Source organism: Anguilla rostrata, chromosome 3 (assembly GCF_018555375.3).
Source record: "Anguilla rostrata isolate EN2019 chromosome 3, ASM1855537v3, whole genome shotgun sequence".
Classification (NCBI taxonomy): domain Eukaryota; kingdom Metazoa; phylum Chordata; class Actinopteri; order Anguilliformes; family Anguillidae; genus Anguilla; species Anguilla rostrata.
In genome coordinates, this window is record NC_057935.1 from 37499986 (window position 1) to 37527879 (window position 27894).

Here is a 27894-nt window from a genome sequence, read left to right on the forward strand (position 1 = left end):
GAAATGAATGTACATTAACACAACTTCATAGGGGTGGGTGGGCCAGGGTGTGCAGTGGCCACCTCAGTAAGATCCTGGCCAATCCATTTATATGGGATGAACTACAACACCCAATTGTGAATGCCAACATACGTAGTTCTGGTCCACATAGGTCTATGCAGATCCAACAGTATGAATACAGTAGGCCCATTTCTGATGCGCTGCTGCCTTGACACACGCTGAAAACATACGAAACATGGTCAGACGCACTCAGATATAGTAAAATGGAACTGTGCATATTGAGTCACACGCTGCAACACTGACCGCAATGACAAATCGCCTATATTTAAAGATAATCAACTGCCTACTGCTGCCAATCGCCACATTTCTTTCTGCTACACCTTTAAGGCAATAATACATTTGACCCAGTACACTTATCAGATGGCTTTAGAAAAAAAGGTCTAATATCCCGGAAAAGAGACGGTCAAACGTGAACATAAACTTCCGCATAAAAACACAAAATATCAATAAATTGTAGGCTACATATAACGTTTCTTCTGAGATATCAGTACAATCAAGAATCAGTGTATGCTACCTCTCTCTTTATAAGAATATCGGCTTAAGAAAGGCGACAATTCATTAAAATGCACTTAGCTTTATCAAGTGCAGCAAAGACCACCGGGTGGCAGTGCAGTACAGTGCATCTTCTGTTCATTACAGGAGATAAAAATCCTAATGGCTTCCATGCGTTCCTGAAAAACTGTCATTGGAGTCTTCGGGACGGTCCAGGAGAAATATAAAATACTGCGAACAACACCATGAGCCAAATACCACTTAGAGGTATATTATATGGTTGATATCATGCAAACACATTTCCAATTTAAATGCCAATCATGATGATCACGGTGAGCGATACATATTTCCCAACCGCTCACGGGAGATAACATTATACATAGATTTATCAAGATATAGCACTTCAGTGTAATTGCGTCTGTGCGCTGTGTGAGTGCCATGTGGAATGGAGTGGTTTGACGTGCCATGGGGGTGGGCCTTTTCATAGAGTGTGCCTTAAATAAACAAAGACTTCTGATTTATCTTCAGTAAATTTTATTGTGAGCGCGCGCGCATGTGGGACGTGAACCTTAATTAAACGATTGAAACGGCTACAATAAAAATGAACTTTATGCTTCAACAATGCGCAGGCAAAAGGAAGACTTCCTCGTAAAAACGACGAACAAGCGTTTGTTTGAAAATACAGCAACTTCCTATTTCAAAGGTTCCTGTGATCAATGAGCTCATCATTAAATTTGGAGCTAATTAACTAACTTCCCAATTTCGTATAATGTAAAATTTAAGATTTTTTATTTCTCAGTGACCATCGTGATTAAATATCACGATAATAGCACTGAAATACATTGTTATTTGTTGCGCTTTTTTGGCTTGCAATAAAAAAATACATAGTGAGGAAGTCACAAATGTACCTGTCATAACCTTTACCATTTTGTAGCGCTGACTTCATTGCAAATGCGCCTATAAAGCACACATTAAAATGCTTAGCGTTCATTTAACTTTTACAAATTACATGACACTAAGAGGGACCACATGTACTCCATCACACTGAACATTTTACGACACATATACACTTCCGACATGGACAAAAATCTATAGCTATGTTTAGTATAGGTTTTAGAATCGGAGGAACAATATTAATATCGATACCACCCCTGATAACGTGATTTCAAATTGTTTTATTATTAACTGACTGATTTCCTTTTAAAAACACAGTATGCTATTGATCACATGTATTTCAAGAACTGTGGTTCAAACATAAACATGATCAGATTCTATATTGTATTTTTCGTCAAATGTCCATGAACAGACAATACATTTTCTGAATTTTTAATTTCGTGTTTGCACTATGACAACATATACATTGTTAACCACAACATTCACTTTGAAACACAGACTAGCCTAAAGTCGAAAAACGCCGTAAAGCCGGAAAAACAATATTTGTTCTTTTCACACGACAGATGAAATGGTCAAATACGGAGATATTTTCAAGGTATTTATAAAATAATGTACAACTGAGAACAAGTAATATTCTACATGCCAAGCCATTTGAACGCCGCTAAAATCTAAACAAACATATAAAATGAGGCTACACATTCAAATGAGGTCGTTGACTTTTAACTAACGCTTCGATCTAAATTGTGATTTACTAAACCGTTTCCTTAGTCCTCATGTCCTCATATCCTTACATTTATTTAAACAAGAAAACAGTACACATCACTCTGGTGACTATACATCTGCAGAAAAGCGATAAAAGTTTTTTTTTTTTTTAAATATAGATTTAGAAATATCAAAATGCCAATCAATGACTTTTACATACCTCTACATCTGACACAATATCACTACAAGCTAAAGATGCCTGTGCATTGTTTTTCATAATTACAATGACAATCTAAAAATGAAAAACATTTGTGGGAAATTAATGTATTTTTATGGTTTCGAGGAAATTATATTTGAATTTGGCCTTCGCAATGAGAAGAAAAAACAGGTAGCCTATCGGGCAATCTCTTTCAGTTAATAATAATAATAATAATAATAATAATAATAATAATAATAATAATAATAATAATAATAATAAATTGATTAAACATCTCGTTCGAAAAGCTCTGGACCAATTCAAAAGTAAGCAAATAGGCAAACAAACGAACGAATATATAAATGAGAAATAAAAATAAATATACAATGTAACCATGCTACTACGCTTTACAATATTTAACATTTTGTAAATTTCCCTTTTTTTAAAAAAAAAAACCTTGACAGCGGCCACCGTTTTGCGCATGGAGTCATTTTCTAACTGTGTGGGTAGAAACTGTAGTAGCCAATGTCTTTGGGGCAATTCTTCTCACATTCCCGCGGTGTTAACATTTCGCTTTTCAACGGAGACGCAGTTTCAGAAACCGGCGTGGCAGAAGGGGATATTCGCCTCCGTTTCGCCTGCTCAAAAATTCCAGAATCACTTGAATCGATCGATTTAATGGAGGAAGGCGTCTCTATCCAGCTGGACTCCGACAGGTCTTTAGGTTTGGCATCCTCGGACGCACTGAGTGGAGACCTTTCCGTTGTCATCGTGTCCCCCTCATCCACCAGGTAATTTGAGGTTCCAGTCCTGCTCCCAGCGGAATTTGTTGGCCAACAGGACAGAACTGAGCTGGATTTACTACAATACTGGGGTGGAGTGCGCGTGCCCCAGCCCGAGGGGTCGGCGTAATAACCCAGAGGTCTACCTGAACACCCCGCAGTGGGCAGTGGAAGCGCCTTGACTCCAGCAGCTGCGTAAGACAGCAGGGTGGCCGCGTTACCGGCAAAATCAGCCGCGGCAGCGGCATCGTATGCCGAGGCGGCAAAGTCCAGTCGATTGTTGGCAGGGGTGACAAACCATCGCTGCGGGGAGGCTGCTGCGGTCTCTTCGGCTTGTTGCGGGGATAGCAAGCTGTTGCTAAGTGGGACGCTGCGGTCCGTGCCAGGACCGGTCCCGGCGCCAGGGTGGAAGCGGGATTTGGCATAAGTGCTGACAAATTGGTCCTGCAGGAAAGAACCAGCCATGGCATATCTCGCACCAGGCACGATCTGAGAGCGAGGCGAGTCACCAGGCGACGGTGTCAACCGGTCAATGTCGCAGCCTGTGTAGATGCTGAAAAAAACACACAAACGCGCCAAATTATATCAACTTGCGCAATGTTCATCAAGTACATTTTACTACACGGATAGACTATGTGCCTTGTTATGTTAAGCAGATGGACCTGGCTATAGTCGAAAGGGAGGACGCACTGAGTACACCCGAGTCACAGACACTGATTTTCACTTAACGACGAGATCACAAAATATATTAATATGTTGAGGCTACAGAGGAAAATATCCAGTGAGCAAACGGGAGTGGCTGTAAAATAATGTTTCGTATGACACGCAGATTTCCCTGATTTTCATTAACAACGCTATGTGACAGCATTTTATCCAGCTGCGATTTCAAATAATTGAAAATACATATTTTATGAGTGACGACGACATACAGTAGGCTATGCGAACCAAGCGCCAAAAGGTCACGAATTCCTCTTTGTGAAAGTGAAGAGTTGAGATCCTCCAAGTTTACTTGATATGGTTATAATAATTTAGGCTACAATGGTATTTTGGCAGTGTGGTGTCAAATTCACAGATACAATTTTTATAGCCGCGTGAGATATTCACTCTCTTGCTGCCATTAAAGTGCTCCATGGACGCCAGCCTAGTAACGTCATAACGTTGGAAATTGCATGTTTGGAGTATAATTAGTACATTAGGCTTGTACAACGAATTATCTATAATATTTATGTTATATATTTTTAAAATGTGTAAACACTAGGCCTATACCAAATTCTCAAACACTGAAAAGTCATGATCAGTTTTCGAGAGATGGTCCGTCGTGTAGAAAAAGAAGGGTGAATCCAATTTGACGTTTCCATTCGATAACCTGTAGCAACCAATTCCATTTTCATTTATATTTGCAACAATAAATAAACAAGACACATTTACAGTCTCCTTAACAAAAGGAATGGTGGATCTTAAAAAAATGACAACAACACTTTAGATACTATGGATGCATGCCAGTTAAAACAGATTCGCGTAATTTAGCATTTTCCTTTCCCTTTGTAGATAAGCTGCTTGCGGTATATTAATGGCAAGATGTTTACACGGAAAGCCTATTTCTGCGTATATTTTCCATCTCGATGACAGATAACGCTAACGTCGAGTATTTTGAAAGGCTATTTCAGAAAATATTAACTCAAAATGTATTTCAAATATGCAACTAATTTGGAGTGATGACCAACTCAGGATAACTGTAGCCAATACCAAGGATAACTTGAAAAGAGTAATGTCGAAGTGGAGCTAATGGTTAAAAAAAAATTAACGTCCTCAAATTCAAACATACAGGTGCATTTACCCCAGTATTTCAAATACATCCAAAAATGTAATTTACTTATGCTTAACAAACTTAAGGCCACAGACTCTTTATATTTGGTACATAGACCACGACAGAAAATTGATATTAAAAAAAGTGGAGAGACACGGTCAATTTCCTGTACCGAAAAGTCATAAAATTCAATTAACGTTTGATTAATCTCTTAATATCAGTAAAATATCGAAAATGTGAGTCAGATTCAACAGCCTCATATAATTTCCTCGCGGAAACAATCATTTCATAGAATTATCCTACAAAATATAATCTTAGTTTTAATTTCATTTTTGTCCAGCATGCTGGAGAGAAATCCTTTCTCATCTGGGGGCGTGTGTCCTTGTAATGACAACTAGATTCACGGCAAATATTGCCCTTGACAAATTCAATAATAGGGAAACGCTCAATATTTTGCAATTTCATTTTTTAAAGGATGTGTTTCATCAGCATATGTTGTAATGTGTAGACTGTAAATAAAATAGCAATATTTTATTCGACAGCCAGCTGTCGTTCATTTTCAACCGACTTCGTTAAAAATGGTAGAAATAGCCTAAACTGGATTTTCCCATAATGGTAGTGTATGACATTTCATTTAGTATATAAAATAACATATAACATTGAAAATGGTTTTTATATATATTTAGTTTCCCTAGCCTACTGTGCGTAGGCGAAACCTATGGTAATATTTGCATATTAGTATTGGAGTAAACGTAGGCCTGAAGCATAATAATACAAATTACAATAAACAAGTTAAACATTCTCATTGGATTCATGGCTAGCTAACCGCAACTGGTAGTAGGCTATCCTTACGTGTCGTAGTTGTCCCGAAACCCCTTTGCAAACGGATTGTGGTCAATTTTCAGCTGCGTAATCTGCACAAAATGAGAAACAATTTTCAATTTTAGCATGGAACCAACTACACATGACTTTCACATTTTCCCCCAGTAAACTTAATATCCATATGGAACAGTTTTCTTACATCGGTATTTTGATAAGCAGTGACTGCTATGAATTGTGTTTCTGGGAAAGTGAACGTTTGAATTCGACCGGGTTGACTGGAATCCTCGGTTCCATCCTCGTTCACTTCCACTACGTGCAGCCTGGGTTGGTATTTGTGCAGTGACTGTAACACCACCATCTGCAGGGAGAGAAAATGGAAATCGTAAACAAACAAGGGACCAATTTTAAATAGCCTAACCAAATTTATCAGATATGCTTTACGTTTCGTTTCCCCTGCGATATCGTATCAAAGTGTCAGAAAGTAGCCTATAAAAATAAACAATTCTATTTTGGAACGAGCACAACCATTTTACAAGCTTTCTGTTGAAAATGTAATGCAAAATCAAATATATCTTTTAGGAAACCGGTTATCATTATCCGCTACCATCCTTGATAGTTGTATGCTATGACCCGCCGTTGCCATTTCATTATTATATGAAAATCACTAGGAATTCGTTTAAAATTGCAATGCCAACGTCGTTAAGTCACGAGTTGTTTTTAAACGTAAAAAGATATGTGTTTAATGATGACTGACCTGCCCAGTATTGTTCGACGCTCCTTTGTTATTTGTTAGCTTAAGTTTTCCAAAGGATATTTCTTGGCGCATCCAGTGCGCTCCGGTGTTCGGAGAATCTGGATGCATGTATACCCGATTCCCTGGAGAAATCGCATAAGTAAAATTAGCATAAATAAATGATCTGCAACAACATAAATAAAATGCGTTATTTACTCTAAACTTTACGGAATGCTGTAAAATAAATACGTTGTCAAAATGGATTTTATTCATTTAAAAAATATATTCGTTTTCATATTCTCTGTATGAATTTATTAACACCGAATGACCTAGGCTTTTTCAGTGCAACAGTCAATATGGCCCGCGAAGATTTCTTCGTGAATAATTCTCACCTATACATGTTCAGAGAGTGTTAATTGGAAGAACTTGCCTGTCACATTTGTGTCCGCTTTGCCACATGGAACCCATTTTCCTCCCTGAAATCTCCAGTGATTGGGGTCAGCCAGAATTACGTCCACAAAAATATTGTAATGTGCCGTCGGATCAAGACCAGAAATGTTAAAACTTAAAAATGGGAACATCCGTCTAGAAGAGAAAAGAAAAAATAATGAATAACTGTACGGCAGACCAGATCGTACAGTGTATACCCAAAAGCTAAGCACCTGTTATTTTAATCCCGAAGCCAATAAATAGGTTTTGCTTTAATTAATTGTAATAGCTAGTCAATATGCTACAATGCAGCAGACTATGTTATTTACAATAGCGTATCAAACATTAAGGTTATAAAAATTTGGCGATTGATGTGTAAGGCGCACCCATATCAAATAATACACAAATGGCGTATGATTTAGTCGAATGTATTGAAGAAGATGCTTTTTATAATACGTAATAGATATTGCACATTAGAATGAATTATTTAAATGTGCAATTTAAACAAAAATTGTTTTCGGATTTTCACTATTTTATCTCAGTTTTAAACGTATTCTTGGAGATGCGCATTAGCAAATACAATCAATCACGATATCCGTTTTAACCCCTATTATGAAAAAGATAATTTATAGCTACTGAACCGAAATAAAGAAGTATTTTTTTTCGAGTTCTGCTTACAGTGTTATGATGTGTACCTACCTCCCTTGTTTGGTGATTATCATTTCTGTTTGATGTCTGTGAAACTTTAGCCACAGAGCCCTGTTGCAGAGATAGACTTGAGCTTTCCCAGGCACGAGGCCGGCTTGCGCCGAGGAGAACTGATAGAAAGCGCCCCCTTGGTAAGTGTGTCCATACTGTTGTGCGTAAGGATAACCCGCGGTTGGGTAACCTTGTGGAGAGGTGTTGGTCAAGAGACTGTTGTACGCTCCATTGGTTATCACCGGGTGATGAGCCATGTAGCGGTTCGGACTCCCAATAGAAAAAGCTGGATGCGTTGGTCCATGTTGACTTGGGTAAGGAAACATGGCAGTAGGCGAAGCAGAGACTGGCTGGGCTTGGCTAGACTGAGACAGAAGGTACCTTTCTGCAGCAGATCCATCGAAATTGTGACGAATTTCAGAGACTCCGTCCAGAACAGGAGAGACTTTGCTTCTCTGGACGTCCCCTGGTGCGTCCTTGGAGTCAGGAAAATCGTCTGCCTCTAACTGATTCGTCATCCCCCTGGAAATTTTTTTCAGAGGTGAACTTCTATCCAGGTTGTCACTTAAGGCTATAATAGGATGGTCCTGCAATGCGAGCTCAGATCCGTCTGTGTTGGGATAGCCACTGCCCACATTAAGAAATTTCTTGGAGAGCATGATTGATGGCGAGATGCAATGTTCCAACTGCATAGTTCAGTTGCAAACAGCGATGCACGCAACCTTTGTGAATATCCACTCGCCTAACTTAACGCCCCACGAATCCAGCTAGAGAGAAAACGCCTTCCTATGGTTTGAGCTACTTTTTTGTTAGACGGCAAATTAACCAATTGACACTATGCTGCAATCAGGAGCGATCCGCTTTTGATCTTTCTGCCAGCAACTCTAATGAAACAACTTTTGCTATTGGTTAGCTTGTGACAGTAATTTAATTAGACAGACATTAATTAGGATAATCATCTGGGTCCTAATCGCTACGTATATAGCAAATAGCAAGAGATTCTGCCAGATGCAATACATGGTCTCTTCGTGGCCATCGATGACACTTTGGGTTGTAAATTTTTAGTCATAAAAGTGAATATAGCCGTGAGGTTATAACAATATTTTTAATTAACTCTATTTCTTTCTGTTCTGTGGGGAATGCGTTTTTTCAGGGTCCGATTTATAAGAAGAAAACAGACGATGTTTACCTATTTATGTGGTAGAAGTAGCAAAGTATGTTTGCCAGTAAAACGAGAATTTATTATTAAAACATTGAAAATGACAGTCAGTGCACTTCATGCTTTAAAATGTTTGTGATATAGCGTGAAATCATTCAGTACCTATGAAGATATGTTTACTGGTCCCAGGGAAATAAATATTTAATGTTAGTAGGCTACTTAGAGGTATGAACCAGAAAGTAGTCACCTAATAGCAAATGCATTTCCAGAATAAAGAGATACAGCGATAAAGGAAACATTTTAAAATATAAAACTAAACGAAATGTTCGTGCTTAAAACTTGAAATATTTTTATTCAAAAACTGATATTGTGCCAATTCATGCTAACCAGGATGCGTACGGTATTGTCAAGTGCTTATATGGGAGCCCTGTCTTATGCACAGCCTATATAGAATTTCCACGATTTGCCGACTAGCTACATGTCTCGTATTATGATTATCACCTAACCGGAATTTGTAATAGGCTAACTCAAATTTCTTGATATTTAATTTAGCAATAACTGTAAAAAATATATATCGAACAAAAAATTAACCATACCGCTGATGCTAATAGCCTGAAGTTACTTACAGCCTACCTATGGAAAAAAAAATCACGAAACTGATGCAAATGTTAGTGGATATCACCAACGCGCTTTAAAAAAAATAAAGTTCCATTTATTTCGAGGAGAAATCGCGCTCCCCAGTGAATTGGAAGATCGCAGCAGGATGTGGGCCAATTATTTTTCTGTGTGAGAGACTTCTTGATGTGGGGGACTGTGACAGCATCCCTTGCCAAAACCCGAACAAAAAGACTGCAGTCCAGCCAATGTCTATCAGAGTCTGATTGTCAAGTTTTGCTCCACAACATCTGGTACAATCACCTTAAAGTTTCTTTATTTATGCACAGAATTACCCCAACCTTCTAAACATTCATATACCTTCAAAACATGTGTAAAAAAGAAAAAGGGGCTCTCAAATCCTTGCCAGTTCGCTAGAAAATAAATGTGGGAAATTAATGTTTTCCGCGGTGGTGTATATTTAAGGGTAAAATATGTTGTACTCATAATAGAAATTGAATTCTACTTGAGGCCCAAAACAGTCCGAGTTTTACATAAAAACTTACCTTTTAGCTTTAGATTACCCACAATCGCTTTTTTGTGCATTGTTTGAGATAGCTATTGTATATAATTTGTAATTTTGTCAATATTATGAGCGCCATCACTGGCCATTACTTCAACACGAATCTTTAAAATTGTGTACTGTCATTCACGGAGTTTATAAAACCCAGGTCAATAAATCTTGGATGTAGTTCTCGTAATTTGAGATTACGCACCTCAATTCAAACTTTGCTCCATTCAGCCTAGCTCATCATGCATACAAATTCTCATTGAAGTAGGCCATTTTATGCGTTTTTCTACCTTTCGCATTTCAACGCGTCAACTCAGACGCATGCAAATGACAAAAATATAACATAAAAACAGGGTACAATGGCATTTCCCCACTGTTTTTATACATTTTAAATAATATTTCCGTGTCAATCAAGCTGCTTAATCACGCTGTCATTACGATCCCAGCCCTGTCAACCAATCGGATTCGATAAAAGTGATGTAATTAAATAATTGTATTTACATCATTAAAAAAAAAAAAAAAAAAATGCAGTTTAACGTCTATTTGGTTGAACATCAAAATTTTATACGCATTTATATCGAATGGTTTTACGTAGGATTTAACCTCCGCACCTACGACCTGCTTCCAAGCACCACTCAATGACAAGCCGGTTTTCTAACCAATCATAGCTTTTCATTAGAGTGAACGGGAAAACATAAATCACGTCGAAAAGGCCGTTTTACCACGCAGAGCTCTCAGAACTAAGACATCAAAGCCTATGTCTTGTGACGATATTAATTAACAGTTTGTGCATGGTGATGATTGCATTGTTTATAAACTAAGCAGAGCTACAAAACATGATTGAAGCTAAAGATGGCCTCTCTGTGGGCTACAACTGCACTGGCATCAGACCGACTGTTCCTGTGTTGAATGTAAGGCAATGGGAACACAGAGCAGGTGCACTCAGGATGACAGAGTCCTAGCGCATCATGGCTGGCTGTGCATGGCTGCAGCACAATGCTGTCTAATGCTCATGTACTGTAGATGCAATAAAAGCCAACCAGTGCTGGCTGTACAAAGAACCGAACTCCTGGAGAGAAAATTAACACCTCTTCCCCAAATATGTGATGCTTCACCACTTCAATACAACATTTGCTCAAATCGTCTCTTTTTTGTGTACTTATCTGGCTTTTATTTAACATTTGTTATACAAACCAAAATATATGACAAATAAGTATCAAAAGGCAAAAAAAAAGTGAAAACAATTTCCCCTGCTCCATATCCGTCACATAAATGTATGTGCCGAAAGCACTGAAATATGATCGTGATGGGTTTCTGCTAGACAGTGGAAGCAGAGAAGTTCAACTTAGAAATACTGTGACGGAAACGCACACATTGTTGTAATTACATACGCCATATTCTGTAGAGCAGTCCAGTAATCCAAGTTCAAGTTTAAACTTTTATGCAAGTTTATTTTTATAAGAATAAAACAGACAGAATTACATAAACGATGACCCGAGGACAGACTTCACTGAAAGACCACAGTATCCAACATGGCTGCCAGGCACTGCACAATATTAGAAGTCATCAGGACGTCTACGTGCTCTTCTAAATGCCGCTTTGGATCCTGCAGGGAAGAGTTAAGAAAACAGCATTGTGTATGCATATTAGGTTTTGTCATCAGCCATCATCTAAATATATAGTACACACCGTCCATTACATCCAACCATTAATTTGCTCTGTTTGAATAAGATTTTATGTTTTTCATTTGTTAGTGGAACTGTTGAACTCAGCGCTCACTGAGAAAAGGTAGAGTTGTAAACAAAATGTCCTTGCAAAAGGACAAAGCAAATTGTGGACTGAATGAAGAGCACATTTGCTGCGTATGCAATGGGACATGTTATATTACATTACAATCTTAACAGACACTCTTATCCTGAGCGATGTTCGTGGCAGGTTGACATTTCTGAAAATTTGTGGTGAAGCCCCTGCAGATTGACCCGTGAGGAACGCCTACAGTCATACCGTGCTTCTGCACAGTAGCCTAAAAATAACGTCACTCCAACAAGGCGGCGACGCCCGTCCAATTACAGCCCGTCGGGTGGAGCGATGTACGCGACGCTCGCAGCGACTTACCTGTTTCCCAACATTCTTAATGGCCAGCTGTTCAGGGGTCATCTTGTCCTCCTCCTCCACAGCCTGAAACAGAGGAGCGAGACTCAGCGCAGGGCCTTGCGTCCGGCTCGGGCCGAGAGCAGACTGCGCAAACGCTCCCGTCGAGCGTCAGCGACCGCCGCAGCCATGGAAACGCCAGCGGTGACGCGCGTCGGCGGCGGCGGGGGCCGCGAGCCGCTCACCTTGTTGTAGTTCTTGGCCAGCTCCAGCATCTCCTTGACGATGGTCTCGTTCAGCTTGCAGTGCTCGCTGTAGTCCTGCAGGGTCAGGCCCTCCATCCAGCTCTTCTTGTGCAGGTTCAGGAGCATCTGCGCGACGGACAACAAGCCGCCGTTGGAGCCCGAGCGAGAGAGAGAGCGCGCGCGTCCTCACGCAGCAGGAACTGCCGTCACTGGACGGCCCAGTGAAGAGCGCACCACTGCGGTTTACAGGTTGTCTCCGCTTCGCCACGCTCATTGCATAATACCCGCCACTCAGTGACAGCAGCTCAACACGACACCAAGCCAGATTAGATCCAACCTTTTCAGAAAATTTTGGAGTGACGTATTTAAAGAGTAATGATGCCTTTCACTTTCAATACGATGCTTGATTGTCATGTCTCTAACTGGCAAAAATCTTACACGTCAAAATAAAAGCCCTAGTTTATTTTTTCTTTTCACACAAAAGTACTGCTGTGTCTGAACAGCAATGGTTTAGTAAAGCCTGATGATTTAAAATTAATATTACACATGAACATGACAAAACAAAGAAATAAAAATAAATAAATAAATAAACAAATAAAACACTTGCATTAATGGAAACTACCTTGAAGCCCTTGACATTTTACTGAATTGGCTTTTTTCAGGAACTCAATGAGGCATTTACAACCCCTTCAAAAGACACAAATATACTACCAGTACTAGTAGTATTATAGCCTTTCTAAATGTCTCATTGAGTTCCTGAAAAAAGTCAATACTACTGCTACTGCTACTACTACTACTACTACTAATAATAATAATAAAGACACATGCATACAAACACTTATTGATGCATTCATCTACTGGCAGGCACTTCCATCCAGAACTTATAGCAATTATGACATCATACATGAAACCCACTGCAGTAAAATCAGATGATCATGGCACCCTCATTAACACAAGCTGCATTATATAAGTCACATATATAAGTCACAGTGTTAACATGGTGCCAAATAATGAATCATACTTACTTACAGACTTACAATGACTAACAATGAACTGGAATGGAATATTATGCCATATGTCAATAATGAATAAGGATGCTTTAAATTACTCAAATATTCCATAATTCATTGCGGAATTCACAACAGTTTTGATCGAACAACGGCGATAGGAAATGCAGGAAGAATTCCAAACCTTTTGCTCCAGTTCATTCTTCCTGTAGTTTATGGTAATTGAGTAGTAATGTCTGTTCAGCCCATGAATCAAAGCCTGGAGAGGAAAAAAAAAAAACACACACACACTTCTGAGAACATGGACGAGAGCGTAAAGTGGAAGCGCTCCACGTTTACGATAGCCGAACCGCGGTCCCGAGAACACCACTATTTCACAACAGCCGGTGACAATTTGCCGACACTGTAAAAGTCAGTTAACCTTCGGATGACTGAAAGCATTAGTACTTGCGAAAACAATGGCAGAAGGAACAACCAATTCTCACCACGGACACGTAAACATATTGCTTTTTATTTATTTATTTATTTATTTATTTATTTTTTACTCGTATTAAACTCTATTATAATAAAACTGTAAACAATGCGAGTCTTCCCCCTCCTAAATGTGTGCAGAAGGCTGTGAATCCGAGAGTTGCGTCGCTCGGGCTGTACGGAAAGGTGGAGGTGTTTGTGTTCTAATGAAGGGGCTTGCGTCTGTGAGGCTAACGAGAGAGGTCATTACGGCGATGCAATAAGGTCCAGTAATCTGTTCTCCCCGAGCGTACAAGCACGGACTTGCCTCCGCCCAATCAAGAGGCAGGACCATTTCCTCCTCATTACGGGATTATACCTCACTTTCATTTCGTCGCTTTAACAAGCAAACAGGGGCTAGCCTTTTTCCTTTTAACCGCTTGTGGAACAAAAAACGTTCTGCGCTGCCTGTCCCCGTGCAGCTTTTTGTTGTTTGTGTTTTCTGCGTTAGCTGCGCTGCGCTACGGTTATTAGCCTGGTCTGAGACCTGAATCGCAGAAGAACACGTGTGGCTATCAACAGCGAGGCGGTCCAGCCTCCGGGGAGTTAGCGCATGTGGCGGGGAGCTACAGCCCTATCAAGCTGCCCTTATAAACACGCTGTAATGACTTAATGTGGGTGCTAGGTCAATATGTACAATTACACCACTCTAAAATATTTCCTACTTCCTAAAAAATTGAAATGTGTAAACTCGGCAATTCAATTGTTAATTCATACAAAAATCAGCATATTATTCAGAATAGATCTTTTTTTAAATTTACACTTTAAAAAAACATTTAAGAAAGTTGGAACCATTCACAAAATGCACGAAATGGAAGCAACGACCTTCCATGTCCAACCCACACGTTTACCTGGATGGAGGGCTTGTTCAAATGGCCCAGGTTGGAAGTCGTCTGCCTTGGCTCATGGCCCAAGACCATCATGTTGGCATTGATCAGCCTGAAGGCGTCGATAACGACCTGCAACGACAGGGCAAAGCGTCAGAGAGGGGGGGGGAGAGACAGAGAGAGAGAGAAAGAGAAGGGGAGAGAGATGGAAAGATAGAGAGAGAAAGAAAGAGAGGGTGAGAGAGAGAGAAAGAGAGAGAGAGAGGGGGCCACAGACTCTGCACCTGCACATCTGCCTCTGGCTGCCCGCCAGCAGTTCTTCGGTAATAATTAGAAATAAGAGAATCCTGCTGATCCTTCTGTGGAACAAACCATTACTCAGACCAGAGAGAAGAATGAAGATTTTACTATACCTCTTCATTCACTTATTAATGTCCTCACTGGGGGTGGGGGTGATTAAACAGAAAGTTTGGGAGAAAAGGGGCTCTCGCCGAACGCCGCAGACCCTTCGGAAAGGGCGACTCATCCCCCCCGCTCGCCGGGTTTGATCCGCTCGGCGGCGTGACCGCCGGCGAGCGCCTGAAAGTGAGCACCGGCGCTGGGGACTCTACCTAATGCCCGGCACTGTCACATCGATGATGCGATCGCCGCACACGAGATGACAACAAGATTAGAGCCGGCGAGGACGCCGGGCCCGAGCGCCGCCCCAGTCAGATGCTATTGCGCTTCCTGACTACGAAATAGCTTCTCTGGTGTCAGATGGATAAACACGGCCCTGTCAGAGCGCTAATATAGGCCGAGACGAGAGAGAGAGAGAGAGAGAGAGAGCGCGGCCAAGGTTACCCCGCCGTTCGTGACAGGTAGTGGCTTATATTACAGCCCCACTAAAAATTTCATGGAGGGGCGCATTGGAAATGGCCCTTAAGTTATTTATATGTTGTTTGCTAGATGTCGCATCGGAAACCGCGTTTTAAAAAAAACGAAAGCGATTCGAAAAATTTTCTTTTTTTAAAATAAGCTCGAATAAAAACCTCGCGGCAATTTTTATACATTTTGGGAGGCTGTTGTGTTTATACACGCGGCGGATAAATGAGCCTAATTGTGCATGCGCTCAAATCTGTGGGCAGGAATTTAATCCAGGCTCCTGACCCCTGTGGATACTCACTGTCAGAGAGAATCAGGCTGCACTCCGGCTGACAGACGGGCCCGCGGGTCTTCAGAGAGCCGCCCGTACGGTTGTGGCTTTTAAACCCTTATTAGCCAACGCTCCACGGATCAACACCCCCGCCGTCGCCGAGAAGGATCTCCCCTTACTTATCAGCCTCGCGCCTCGTTCCACGGCCTCTCTCTCTCTCTCGCGCACGCGTGCGGTCGCGGTCGCTCACATTGTTTCAACCCTGCCGCTGGGGCTCTTTGGCGGTCCTGCCTTTGAGCCGGGTAGAGAAAAAAAACGCACGCGACAAACAATGCTTTCCGCAATCCGTGCGACGAAATTCGTCGCAAACTGACAGTGCCCTACGGAGTCGGTCATTTCGACCGTGATTGCGGTCTCTAATTTCTTCCACGGAAATGGCTCGTTCCGGACCGTTGTCCAGAATCAGTGTGACAACGCAAAATTTAGGCTTTATGGTCTTCAACTCAGGAGACTTTAAGGCATGGATGGAATCTGGCAGTTCTCAAACCGCTAATCCGCCCGAGTCTTGATGATGATGCACGCATTATTAAGAGAAAGAAAAGCAGCTGAATATTATCCTGCATCTACAAATCTGAAATGCAGCCATTAAATAATTAATAATAATTAAAATCTGAAAAATACATTGATATTCATGTGCATTATTATGGAACTCAGAAGTGGTAATTATTCATTGTGCGTTTCTCGTACGCGCATGCTCATCAACCAACATAATCCAAGCCATTACAGAACCTCACATCGCAGTAATGATTACAATGCTACTTACGTGCCATCAAATAACCGATATACAGAAGTAAGAAAAATGGCATAAATTAGCCTGATGAACAAGCATACTACATAAGGCTAACCACACTGACAGCAATAGAAATCCAATTGTCTACGCACTCAGATATAGATATCTACTCTCTGTGGGGAAGATTTTTAATCTTGTAAATATTAATTTAAGAAAGTGTTTAAAAATGTGCAGTAATCGTTGGAAAGATGTAACAGTTTTTTTTTTTACTCACAAAAGAAGTGCTTTGTTACAGTGAGCGCACTGTATCACAACTTTGCTGTTCCTTTTAGTGGTGTGGATTTAATGCCTTGAACACTTAGCTTTTTTTGTGCCAGTTCATTTGCAGGTTAAAAACAAATACAAGGCTCTCCTAAGTGACAAAATTCAAGCAAAATACAAATTCCTATTTCTTGCACTCTTTGGTGAGTCATTCATTATTTATATTTTCCAGCATCTAATCATTTACAAAAGTTTGGTTGGGTTTCAAACTCATTGCAAGCAATTTTTTTCCCTCCCAGTGGAGCTGGCTGCCACATTAAGTAAAATTAAACTCTTGTGCCCCCTTTTTATATTAAAACTTTTTTTAAAAAATTCAATTGTGCCAACTATCAGACATCTGGTCATGTGGTGAGCGCTAAGCCTAATGTTGTGTAAGAAAAATGTAGAAACATAATACCAGCGCACAGTGCTCATATCACTGCCTACCCGAAATGAAAAGACTTCAATGCGCAATTCCGCTCGACCGCTTCATGCGTACATTCGGAATAAAATCGAATCTTAAATCCGGCTGAGCTCAAAGAAATTCGACGATAAGCGAACCTAATGGCTACAATAAAAAAAAAACGAGCCTTGGATTAAAGGGGCGAGAAAGGGTAATGTATCGAGTGAGGCAGTTAATATGAAACCTTGCTCTCGCGACAGTGGGCATCACCTGTGGAGCACAAATCAAAGGGCCTTAAACGCGTTGATCATTCTGCCACCGACTCCCCCACAGCCCGAAAAACGGGCAGCCAGGCTGGAGCAGGGTTTTTACACACCGCAGCGTTACAGCCGGCGGTGGTGAAGCGCTGTACAGTCACAGGCGATTGCAACATTTCCACCTGGTCCTATGCCCAGAGAGACTAATTACAAACTAAGCGTAACACGGTAGAAAAACCAGCCGCATCCCGTTAGAATATGTTTTTTTTTTTTTTTTTTCTCCCTTCCTCTCCCTCTCCCCTCTTACTGCAGCGTAGATTCGCGGACATCTCTTTTCAGACTAATCACACATTCACACCTGCACAACTATATTGTAACGGGGACTATTAAGGGCTCGGCTAAAAAAAGGGACGTGATTGTAAATAAAGGCTTCCCACAAAAACAACGTTTTCCGACGTCTGCGCTTCGGTTTCCTTTCGCCCGGCGAACAGCCGCGACTGACAGTCCTCAGTCTTTTTATTTAAAGGAACGGCAGCGCCGGGAGCTCGGCGTACCCGCTTAGCGCTCCGAACACGAGAGAGAGCGCGAGCCGCTACTAAGTCGCTACTATGTCCTCCCTCCACTACTGCTCGGCTCGCGTCCTGGTACTGCGACAGCATTTTCGCCTGCGCTTAGCTCCCGGATCAAAACAGAAGCGCAGTGCTGGGCTCAATCTTATTTCCATGTGTTTTTCCTGCTGTCTTTTTCTCTAGACCGCTCGGCCGCCCTTCCTTATTAGCGCGCGGCTAAAGGCGAGGCGCCGGGCGAACGGTCGCCGGGATCCGCAGGTTCGGAAAAGCCGCGCGGGAAAAAAAAGAAACACGACGCCGCGTCAAAAAAGCCGAACCCGCGAGGCAACTCTGAATTATGTAAGACTTAGAGCACCAAACGAGGCGCCGCGAGGAGGATCGAACACGCTCTTCAGGGGGAGAAACAATGGAACTAAGTGATATGTACACATGCACTAATCACAAACGATATAAATCAGGGGGGGAAGAAAAATCCAACCGATGTAAAGCAGAAGGGAGCGGTGACACGAATCTGGTCTTCCGCCCGTGTCTCTGACGAGTTCAGAGTCGACGGCGGTTAGCGCTCGCACGACCCCGGCGTCTGCATAATGCATGCGGAGGAGCGCGCGGAAGGGTCTGGCACGCAGCGGATCTCCAGGAGTGGGGACGCGTGGGAGCGGGCCGGCCTTTCACCGGCAGCGGCGTCGCCGGCGGCAGCGGCGCGGAGCTCCCCGTTCAGCCCGGGCCGCAGAACGTTCTGGAAACCAGAGGTCGAGCGTTCAGCCTGCTCCCGACAGCTGGGCGACCCACCGCGACGACCCGAGCTTGAGGGACGCTTACGAAATATCGATAGTTTCGGAATGACGAGGAATCGCATTTTCGCCGTCTAACGCAGTCACGGGCCGCGTCTACGTTGAGCTCATGACCATATTTGCGCTTGGCAGCTAGTTAATGTTTATGGGTTTTAAAGTGGGGAAGAACACTGGGAACGTGGAAGCCTTTATATACAGTATTTTCCTTTTTTGTTCAGCGAAATAATCAAACCTTTTTTTAAATACAATTATGGGGTTTCGTAGCAAATAACATTAACGTAACATTTCATTATTAAAATAAGCAAAAAGCTGGATTGTAATGGTATTCTGTTCGATTAAATTTGCACAGCCAGTAAAGTAACGTATGGATACAAGGCCTGACGAGCTTGCTGACTCTGATAATTTTATCTGTGAAAATAATATGTAAACATGTTACACACAGTGTGTTCCATTCATAAAATTTCATTTATGGGCAAGGAACTGGGTGTTCTAGACAAGCTAATGAGTTTTAACATTTGAAAAAAAAAAACTGTACTCATGTCCCACCATTATACAAGCTAGCAAGCTCCTAGAAATAATGTGGATACGGTCTTTTTTGTAAACCATTTAACTGTACTTTGTATTTTCTATTGTTTATGCTAGCCATAGTAACACACAGTGAAATCCTATAAATTCTGTCAAAATAAATAGATTGCAAATAATCGGCACGTGTTGTTTCTCCCATTCTTAGTAGCTTCGTTAAATCACTGAATCACTAATGAGTTCAAGGTTCTGGGTCTGCTGGAAGAAACACCAGTATTTTGCCACGGAATATCTCATAATTTCATAACCGACGTGCGAGCCTACACAATCACCTGGTGTCTTTTTTATGAAAAATCGGCCCGCAATGACATGAGAACATTAAAAGACTCGAGTGTTAAATAATGCTGTGAAATTATACTCAGCGCAATGCGACCTGTCAGATCACGAGTGAACACGTCATCATGAGCAGGTAAAACACGCGCACGTGGTTACGCCGCGACCTCCTCTTAGCAAACGGCATCCCCGACGCGTATTATTTTCCGTTAAAACTGCGAGGATATAATGTCAGAAATCGCAGACTGAAGAAAAGGGCTAATGTCCCGTCTTAAAAAACTTTTATCACCTGCAACTGACCTGTTATCGACTGTTTGGTTTTGTCGCTAGTCCGTTTAAATATTAAACGCGCGGGGTGACCCTCGGAGTGCAGCAGGGGTTTTGCGACCATTTTGTTACTTCTGCTGCCATGCGCTATCAGACATCTGCAAGTGAAGAACATCAGCCACTGTCCCCCAGCAAGCCCACGGCATAAAAAATTCAGGGAAACCGTACTTTTCCGGCCATTTCTGATGAAAAGCACGCGAAAGAGAAACTGACTTATGCCAAATGAATATCTGTGAGTCGCCGTGATTGCGGGTTTTTGATGTTTGTAACGTTGAAATTATTTATAAAACATCAATTTTAGCTTAAGAAGAGCGACGCCACAAAGTGCGCGCTCTTCTCCTCTGCTCTCCTTAGAGATTTTCCACATAAAAAAAATCTCTCTCTCTCTCTGTCAGCCGTCTTCAGCACTTCTCTGCAAGAAGGTCAGAATGGCACACTGTTTCTCACACAACTCAGACACTGCTACAGCTTTGAAATCTGCATAGGAAGCTTAGGCCAAAATGAAGAAAAAGAGCATTGCAATTCCACTAGCTCCGACTTCACCATAAAATACAAGCTAATAACCACTAACGGTAATTTTATGTTGAAATCAAAATAAGCCAGCGATTTCTGAAAGCCTGCGAATATCCGAACGCGAATTTCCGCGTACGATCCGACGCGCCAGTTAAATCGATCTCATTCCGACAGTGTCGGGCGTTAATAATTCCGCAGGTAAAGATCGTAAAAAAGAACATATGGGTGACAGTTCACCAATTCGCAATTCGCGTACGTGTTGTGCTGCGAAACCGATTCCTCTCGGCGTGGTAAACAAATGCTGACATTTCGTGCAGGAAACTACACCACAATAAAGAAAGGAAATATGAAAAAAAAATAAAATAAATAAATAAATAAACAGAGAAAACAGGCGGCTGCCATGTTACCCGATTATAATCTCAATTAAACTAGCAGGCAGCCACGGCAGGCCAACGTGCCACTCATTGAGAATGCAGTGCGAAAAAGTCGGGCCCACGGATGCTTGCTTTCGGCTCATGTTTAATTCATGGCGGGGCGACGCGCTCGGAAATCTCTTCTCCGCTCTAACGCCGAATCCGCCGATAAAAGCCCCGACGAAACCCGAAAAAGGCGAGGAACTGCCAAATAGGGGCGTACACCCAGCGGGCAAAATGGCCGAACGAGACGAACGGGGAGGAGGGGGTGGGGATGGTGTGGGGGGGGGGGGGAAACGTCTCCCGTACGTTCCACCGCGAGTCTCGGCGGAATCGCGACATCGTTTTCCGTCAATATTTCGCGTGCGCGAAGCCTAAACGGACAAAACAAACGCCGGCGGCTCGGCAATCAAGTGCCGCACGCCTAAACTACGCCAATTTGCAATTTTCAGCCGAGAGAGCGAGCGAGAGAGAGAGAGGGAGGGAAAAAAAAAAGTCATTGTTGTACATTTGGACCGGCGCGTGCCTCGAAAACGAGAGGCGCGTCTGGTTTAAGAAGCGGTCGGATAATTCCTGGGCGAAACGTGCAGGAACACACAGCTACCCCGCAGCCTTGCTCCGATACGGGGAGCTCGGAGCCAATTTCTCTTGTGTTGTGCTGCATTTCCTCTTTCCTCCTCCCCATGGCCAAGTGAAATCGAATTGCCTCTCACATTTACAGACAGCTCTGAGAAGGTGATAATAGAGCTGCTCCCTGCTGTCTGCAGGCAGGAAATAGGAAAGTGGCATATGGGGCCAGGAACCAAATACAGGAGGACATGCGACCAGGCGAAGGGGAGAAATGAAATTAAAGGTTAACAATCATTTCGGAGAAAAAAAAAAGGGTGGGGGTGGGGTGGGGGGGGGGACTCCACTCAAAAGTTGATGCAAAGTTAAACAATTTTATGCCGCGTTTGTCGCCGGTTGGCGTGCATTTTCGACGAACGCACACAATGAAATCCGAAACATCCCAACGTCGCTATTGTATAAACACATCTATGTAGAGGGGAAATCAAGCATAAGGCTTTTTGGAGAAATGGCCCACAAAAAAAATTATTTAACCATCGAGTGACGTGGATACTCAAATTTTCTGACAGACACAGATACCGCCTTTGGCTTTAAACACAGAAATAATGACGAAGTTGGAACTTTCATTTATTTATTTTTTTGCCGCGTAACACCGTAAGCGATTTTGCACTACGCAGCACCGAAATAAAGGCCTTTAAGACTTTGCATTAACGCGTGAGTTCGCACAGCCCGAAGCCTGTATAGCTCTGTGGAGGAAGAGAGGACGGACTGGGCGAGGTTACCTTTCCCTTGACGCTCTGGATGGGGTCCACCACCACGGCGACGGCTCGCTCCGACAGCGCCTCGAAGCTCTGCTGGGTGTTGATGTCCACTCCGGACAGCCAGCAGCCGAAGCCGGGGTGGCTGTGGTACCAGCCCACCACCATCTCGGGCCTGCGAGACAAGGGGAGCGGCGAGGAATGAGAGCGCCGTCACCCGTCGCCAAAGCGAGCTCGTTACGCGCTCTGGGTTACGAACGGAGACGTACTGTACCGCTGGCGCCGGAAGGAAAAGGCAGGGTACGAACCGTCGCGGGGGCCCCCAACGAAGAAAATAGAAACGTGCATGCTGTGGTGAAAATATTAAGACGAACGGGGGGGAAAAAAGGGAGTGTTACCATTAAGGGGGGACGTGCTTTAGCGCGGGAAAAAGCTCGATAGCACCCTGTTCCCACTCCTCGGCTCTGACGGCTTTACCCTTTCAGCACTTCAGACCGAGCACCGACCCCTTTCAATTATCAATTAATCCGGCGGCGGGGGCTAAAGCAGTCCATCAAGAGGCAATTTGCGACGGCGCGGCAATTTCCCCCGCGCCGCTGAGAACTCGCTCCCCGTTCGCGTATAGCGGCCGCCGCGCCCCACAATAAAGGCGGTCGGAGAGCGGGGGTGACGAGCGGCGAAAGGCTCGGAGACGGCGCGAGGAGGCGGCCGCGGAAAAACGGCGGTTTTAGCGGCCTCGGAAAGGGGCCGGGAACGCGCCGCTTTCTGCCTCAGGACCCAAACCCACAAACTCCCTGTTTGGGAACGCAAAAAAATAATCACGAGACCGACGAAGTCGGGAATTTTTCGGATTTTACCTTCCGGTTTGCTTCAGCATGTCCAACATTTTAGCCTGGAAGACGGGGTCTACGGCCTCCACGCTGACACCCTGTCAAAGACAGACCTCGATTACACGGTACATTTAACACGGGGATGAACACACAAACATCTACGAACCTGTATCACATTTCCTTTCAAAAATGTCATTTATTTATTGGTCAAACTCTTTGTAACATGGAACCATGGTAAGCCTAAATGTATAACATTAAGAAGTTTATCCAAATTCAAATCACCAAACAGAAGGGAAAACATGTTAATACATTATTCTGGAATAAAAAATTGAGGCAATAACAATTGGAGATATAGACATATTGGAGTCTGGCTTACACATTCTTTACAGTGAACTTACTTTCCCCCAAAATGTACTTGATATCTTTGAACTGCACATGCTCTCAAATGGCCATCGGTATGGATCATTTAGCAGTCACTTACTGTTCCTGATTGAGGCATAGCAAACACGTCGATCACTCGCACGGTGTAATCATCAACGAATTCACCCAACATCAGGCCCATGACTTCCATTGGTACGCCAGCACGTCCGTGTTTCAGCATCTAAACACAAGGAGCAGCCCGTGAACATAAAAACGCATTCACTTCACAACAACCGGGAGTGACAAGTGCAAACACAATTGCTACTATTATTTATTATCATAGTCACATCGTTGTCATTCAGCAGATGCTTTTATGCAGGGTGACTTAGGCCACACTGCAACTTTGAGAAATAAAAACTGACATTGTTCTCAAATATTTGAGCAACACTCGAGATTCAGAGGTTGCCGATGCGATCGTGAGTTGCTCAAACGTGTTGCTGGAAGCTAAAAGACAGAGCAGTTTGAAAGAATCTGATCCTTACGACGCATTAGGTAAATAATCACAATGAGCCCCGATGCTGGGTGGCTCACTGCGTTAAGCCGACGTGCGGTGGCTCGACGGTCTCGAATCCGGACTGCGCCAGTGCCGACTGTGGCCGGCGGCACCGCAGGGCAATGCGTAACTGCCGATTGCATCACCCCGGGGTGAGGGAGGTTTCGGTCGGTCAGGGATCAGTGGCTCCCTGCTCTCTGGAGAGTGTGCGACAGTTCATTTGAAATCACAAATTACGGTGGGAATTGGATGTGTTTAGTCCCATGCTGGGCACCAATATTTAGTTAAAAAAATTATTTAGATCACATTAATGGATATTTAAGACACTATTAATGTGAGTTATAGTAACAGAAAAAAATATAAGTGTAAAAAATGAAAAAAGTGTCAGTCCAATTTCAATAACAGCAATTTTGGTTAAAAACAGTATTTAAAAGTTGCATCAAGAAGTGGCATAAAGACATTCTTAAATAAACAGAAGAGCAAGACACCAACCTCATACACACAAAATAAAAAACTCAAACTTTCTATAGGGATTTAAAAAACCTTTCTAGTACAGAAATGAAATAGTTCGTTTAACTTATGGCTCTAATTAGCGAAAGAATTTGGACACCCCTGAGGTCCCAGGCCCTTAGTAACGGACACTAACAGTACAGTTCCATGAGGTGATGAAAATTTGCAGTGCACTTAATTGCTACACAAATAACAAATGCTAGCAGCTGTATTTCCTGTGACACCAACTTATGCAAAGGGGGAATACAAGTGGTGCTCGGAACGTTTGGTAGAGCACAGCAGACAAATTTAAGGCAATTACAGCAAAACTTGAAATTCTTGCAGAAAATGGTGAGCAGGATAACGAAAGCTGGCTAATGAGATAGCTGCCTGGCTCAGTTGGGCATCTACTTAGCTAGCCAGCCTTGGTACCTATACAGAGTTCAGCACTTGCTCTACTCAAGTCAAAAAATAAAAATTGGTAGCCAGTTAACATTTTATTACCCAGCAATGGTAGTTAATTGCTGAACACGAAATCTATCGTGAAAGAATTTCAATTAAATAAATTCTTACTTGCCAAATAGTATAGGCCTACATTATTACACTGTACACATACGGAAGCACTTAAAAATACTTTAAAAGTTCAGTGTAAACATGCGTCATATACTTCGAATGCGCTCAAATTTGGAAGTGTGAATATACAGTCGTATACAAAGTTTTGGTCCCCCTGATCGAAATGGTGAATATAAACTTTGATATTATGAGGTTGTTTTGCATCTATGGGTCCCAGAACTCTGGTTGAGGTCAATTAAATTATGAACTCTATGAAGTACCAAGACATTTTACCCCTAAAACCTGGTATCTGCCCCTCCCACCCCTCACAAAACATTAAGGTTCTGGCAGGGATATCACAGTCCCCTGATTGAAAGTCTGTGGGGAGATCTCAAGCATGCAGAGCATGCAAGGACACCTAGAATATTTATGAGCAAAGATTTTCTGCAAGGAAGAGTGGGAAAATCTTCCAAAAGCTAGAACAGAGACTTAGCTGGCTACAGGAAATATTTGGAAGCTGTTATAGATCTGCCAAAGGAGGTGTTACTAAGTACGAACCGACAGGGTGCCCAAACTTTTGCACATGCCACGTTCACTTTAGCTAATTATTTTGAATCTGTAATAAATGCAGATAAATAGTAATCAGGCATTTAAATTTGCAGAAAGATGTCACGTTTAATTTTCTGTCACGTAGAGGCAGGGTCAGCTTCTGTTCATTCAGAGATTCATAGTAACATGCACTTTGAGCAGGGGTGCCCACATTTTTCAATACAACTGCAAAGAACCCATTTTTCAAACATTTTCCTTTGCAAAAGTTTACTCATGAATCGACACTACAAAAAAAAATGCTATATTTCTTCACCAAATACATGAAACCCTAACTGCCAAAAATGTTGGCCACTGCTGTGGCTATACTTTACTAATCCTTCAGTGTTGCTGAAAGTAAAATGAACTTGCAATTGAAATCAGTCTCTGAAGGGCACAACTGGATATCTGGCTAACATTAAGCATTAAATTATCTAAGTGAGAAAAGTGGCTTGATTAATTAAATGCAAATGACCATTTTATCTCATGGTATTTTGTGTCCAAATGGATATGAAATTCCATTAGATGAAAATGTTCTGCTAGCATACTGAGCAATTTCAAAATATTATCAGTCTATGTGTATGAGAGGGTTAATGAGGTGTGGACAGCATCAAAATTACACCTCTCAAGCAAATAATTTTATTACACTTTAAATAAATTTCTCAATGGCTGTAATTTCAGGGCAACAGAGGACAGGTTATTTGGGTAAAGACATTGGTGGGTCAGTTCAGTACATCTTTATTGTCCCCAGAGAGCAATTTGAGTGCAGCAAACCTAACCCAAATTTCTCTAATGGAAACCAACTGTATAAATGAGCTGCAGATATTTTCATATTTCAAGATGACAACTCCATAAATATCTCCCATGATATGAGTTTCTACTGAGCAAATCAAAGTTGGCACTGAAACCCATTGTAAATTCATAAACTTATTTTATAAATCACTAAATTACAAAGACATACTAAAAATGTTATTTTTTGCTGTATTATGCATACACCAATTACAAAATATTTTTTTTATATAATATGCTTTTATATCCACCAGTATTTACATACAGCATTTTGGTTCTCCAGTTTTTTAGGCAACATAGTGCTATTCCCCCGGTAGAGCACTGAAAAACGTCTCTTAAAGTATTACATTTTTAAAAAATGCAAAACTTAATATTAGTTTTACATTTTGGTGGAAGATGGGCTCAAACTCATGAAGTACTGGAGATCAGACACATCTGATTGCAATAAATTGCGAAGTATTATCTGTGTCCTCATTGTGAATTATTAATAAATATAGTGGCACTAAAGTGCAACTAGCTCCTTGGTCATTTGGGGGGTGGAGGGGGGGGGTTGGTTAGTCATCAAAATAACCTTGAATTTCATTGTTCAAATATTATATTACTTATTGGTTTAAAACAATAGTTGACACAAAATCAAGGCAAATACATATTTGGCCTATTATTACAGTGTGCACTGTCCCCAAAGACGTTTTTCTGAAAATTACAATAATATATACATCCACCAAAAGGCAATGGCTAGCATGGTTAGCATTAAGGTCCAAGAACAATGAGAGTCTCGGTAAACGACAGGCAGCATGCTTGAAGCAGCAAAATGCCAAAATGTCCTCTCAGAACCTTCCAAGTCGCTGAACCATGTGGTTCATTTGGTATTTGAACATGTATTGGCATCTTAAGTGATATTTTTTTTGCAGAAGCACATATTTTACAATATTACAACAATACAACTGTAGTAGGAAGCATGCACAGTAAAGTAAACAAGCCCGAGAAATGCTTTCAGAAGCACAAAATTTAAATTAGATTAGCAACACCAATTAATGGATCTCTTTCCCAGACCATTCTAAATGTACCACCATTCTTCAAATTACAGAGATACAACCCCCATGGGAAAGGGGCTCATTAAGAACTCTGAAATGTACTAAATGTAGTAAACTAAACTCAAAATAAACCATTTTATTTAGAATCATGTATTTGAACGGTTACTTGTATTACCTTATTTTTAAATGGATACTTGCACAACTACAGGCTCTTTAGTAGCCATAAAAAATACTTAAAATATTCAAAACACAAAATTTGTCTTTTGAATTTGTCATAGAGAATGTATATTATTGCATCAATTACGGTGAAGCAGAAAGCTACTGACCAATAAAAGCAAGTTAGGCTTCAGTAAGGGAACATTAAAGGGAAAGCAGTGGTCTTCAGATGCACAGACGGCTTCTGA

The 27894-nt window shown here is 41.9% G+C and overlaps 2 protein-coding genes across 2 annotated transcripts in view; both read right to left on the reverse strand.

Annotated features, from left to right (window-relative positions):
- Positions 1-1707: 1707 nt before the first annotated feature.
- LOC135250755 (T-box brain protein 1-like) lies at positions 1708-11216 on the reverse strand. The gene is made up of 6 exons (XM_064327390.1): positions 7617-11216; positions 6919-7073; positions 6510-6631; positions 5955-6113; positions 5786-5847; positions 1708-3679 (listed from the first exon to the last, which is right to left on the reverse strand). Exons 1-6 carry the CDS (start codon positions 8306-8308, stop codon positions 2839-2841), a joined length of 2031 nt encoding a protein of 676 aa, XP_064183460.1. The 5' UTR covers positions 8309-11216; the 3' UTR covers positions 1708-2838.
- Positions 11217-11370: 154 nt separating this feature from the next.
- The window catches only part of psmd14 (proteasome 26S subunit, non-ATPase 14), a 30998-nt gene continuing 14474 nt past the window's right edge, over positions 11371-27894 (reverse strand). The window contains exons 4-11 of the mRNA XM_064327391.1: positions 23610-23729; positions 23156-23226; positions 22323-22473; positions 14645-14752; positions 13468-13542; positions 12277-12402; positions 12056-12118; positions 11371-11546 (exon numbers count right to left, since the gene is read on the reverse strand). Of these exons, the coding sequence (XP_064183461.1) occupies positions 11448-11546; positions 12056-12118; positions 12277-12402; positions 13468-13542; positions 14645-14752; positions 22323-22473; positions 23156-23226; positions 23610-23729 (813 nt within the window). The 3' untranslated portion in view covers positions 11371-11447. The remainder of the gene's footprint in view (positions 11547-12055; positions 12119-12276; positions 12403-13467; positions 13543-14644; positions 14753-22322; positions 22474-23155; positions 23227-23609; positions 23730-27894) is intronic.

What these genes read in the sequence shown, in the direction of transcription:
- LOC135250755 (XM_064327390.1), bottom strand. Translation starts at nt 8,308, where the DNA reads ATGCAGTTGGAACATTGCATCTCGCCATCAATCATGCTCTCCAAGAAA. An exon ending in ATAATCACCAAACAAGGGAG is followed by an intron (nt 7,074 to 7,616) that starts GTAGGTACACAT and finishes TTTCTCTTCTAG; the next exon opens with ACGGATGTTCCCATTTTTAA. An exon ending in TTTCGGGACAACTACGACAC is followed by an intron (nt 3,680 to 5,785) that starts GTAAGGATAGCC and finishes TGTTTTTTTCAG; the next exon opens with CATCTACACAGGCTGCGACA.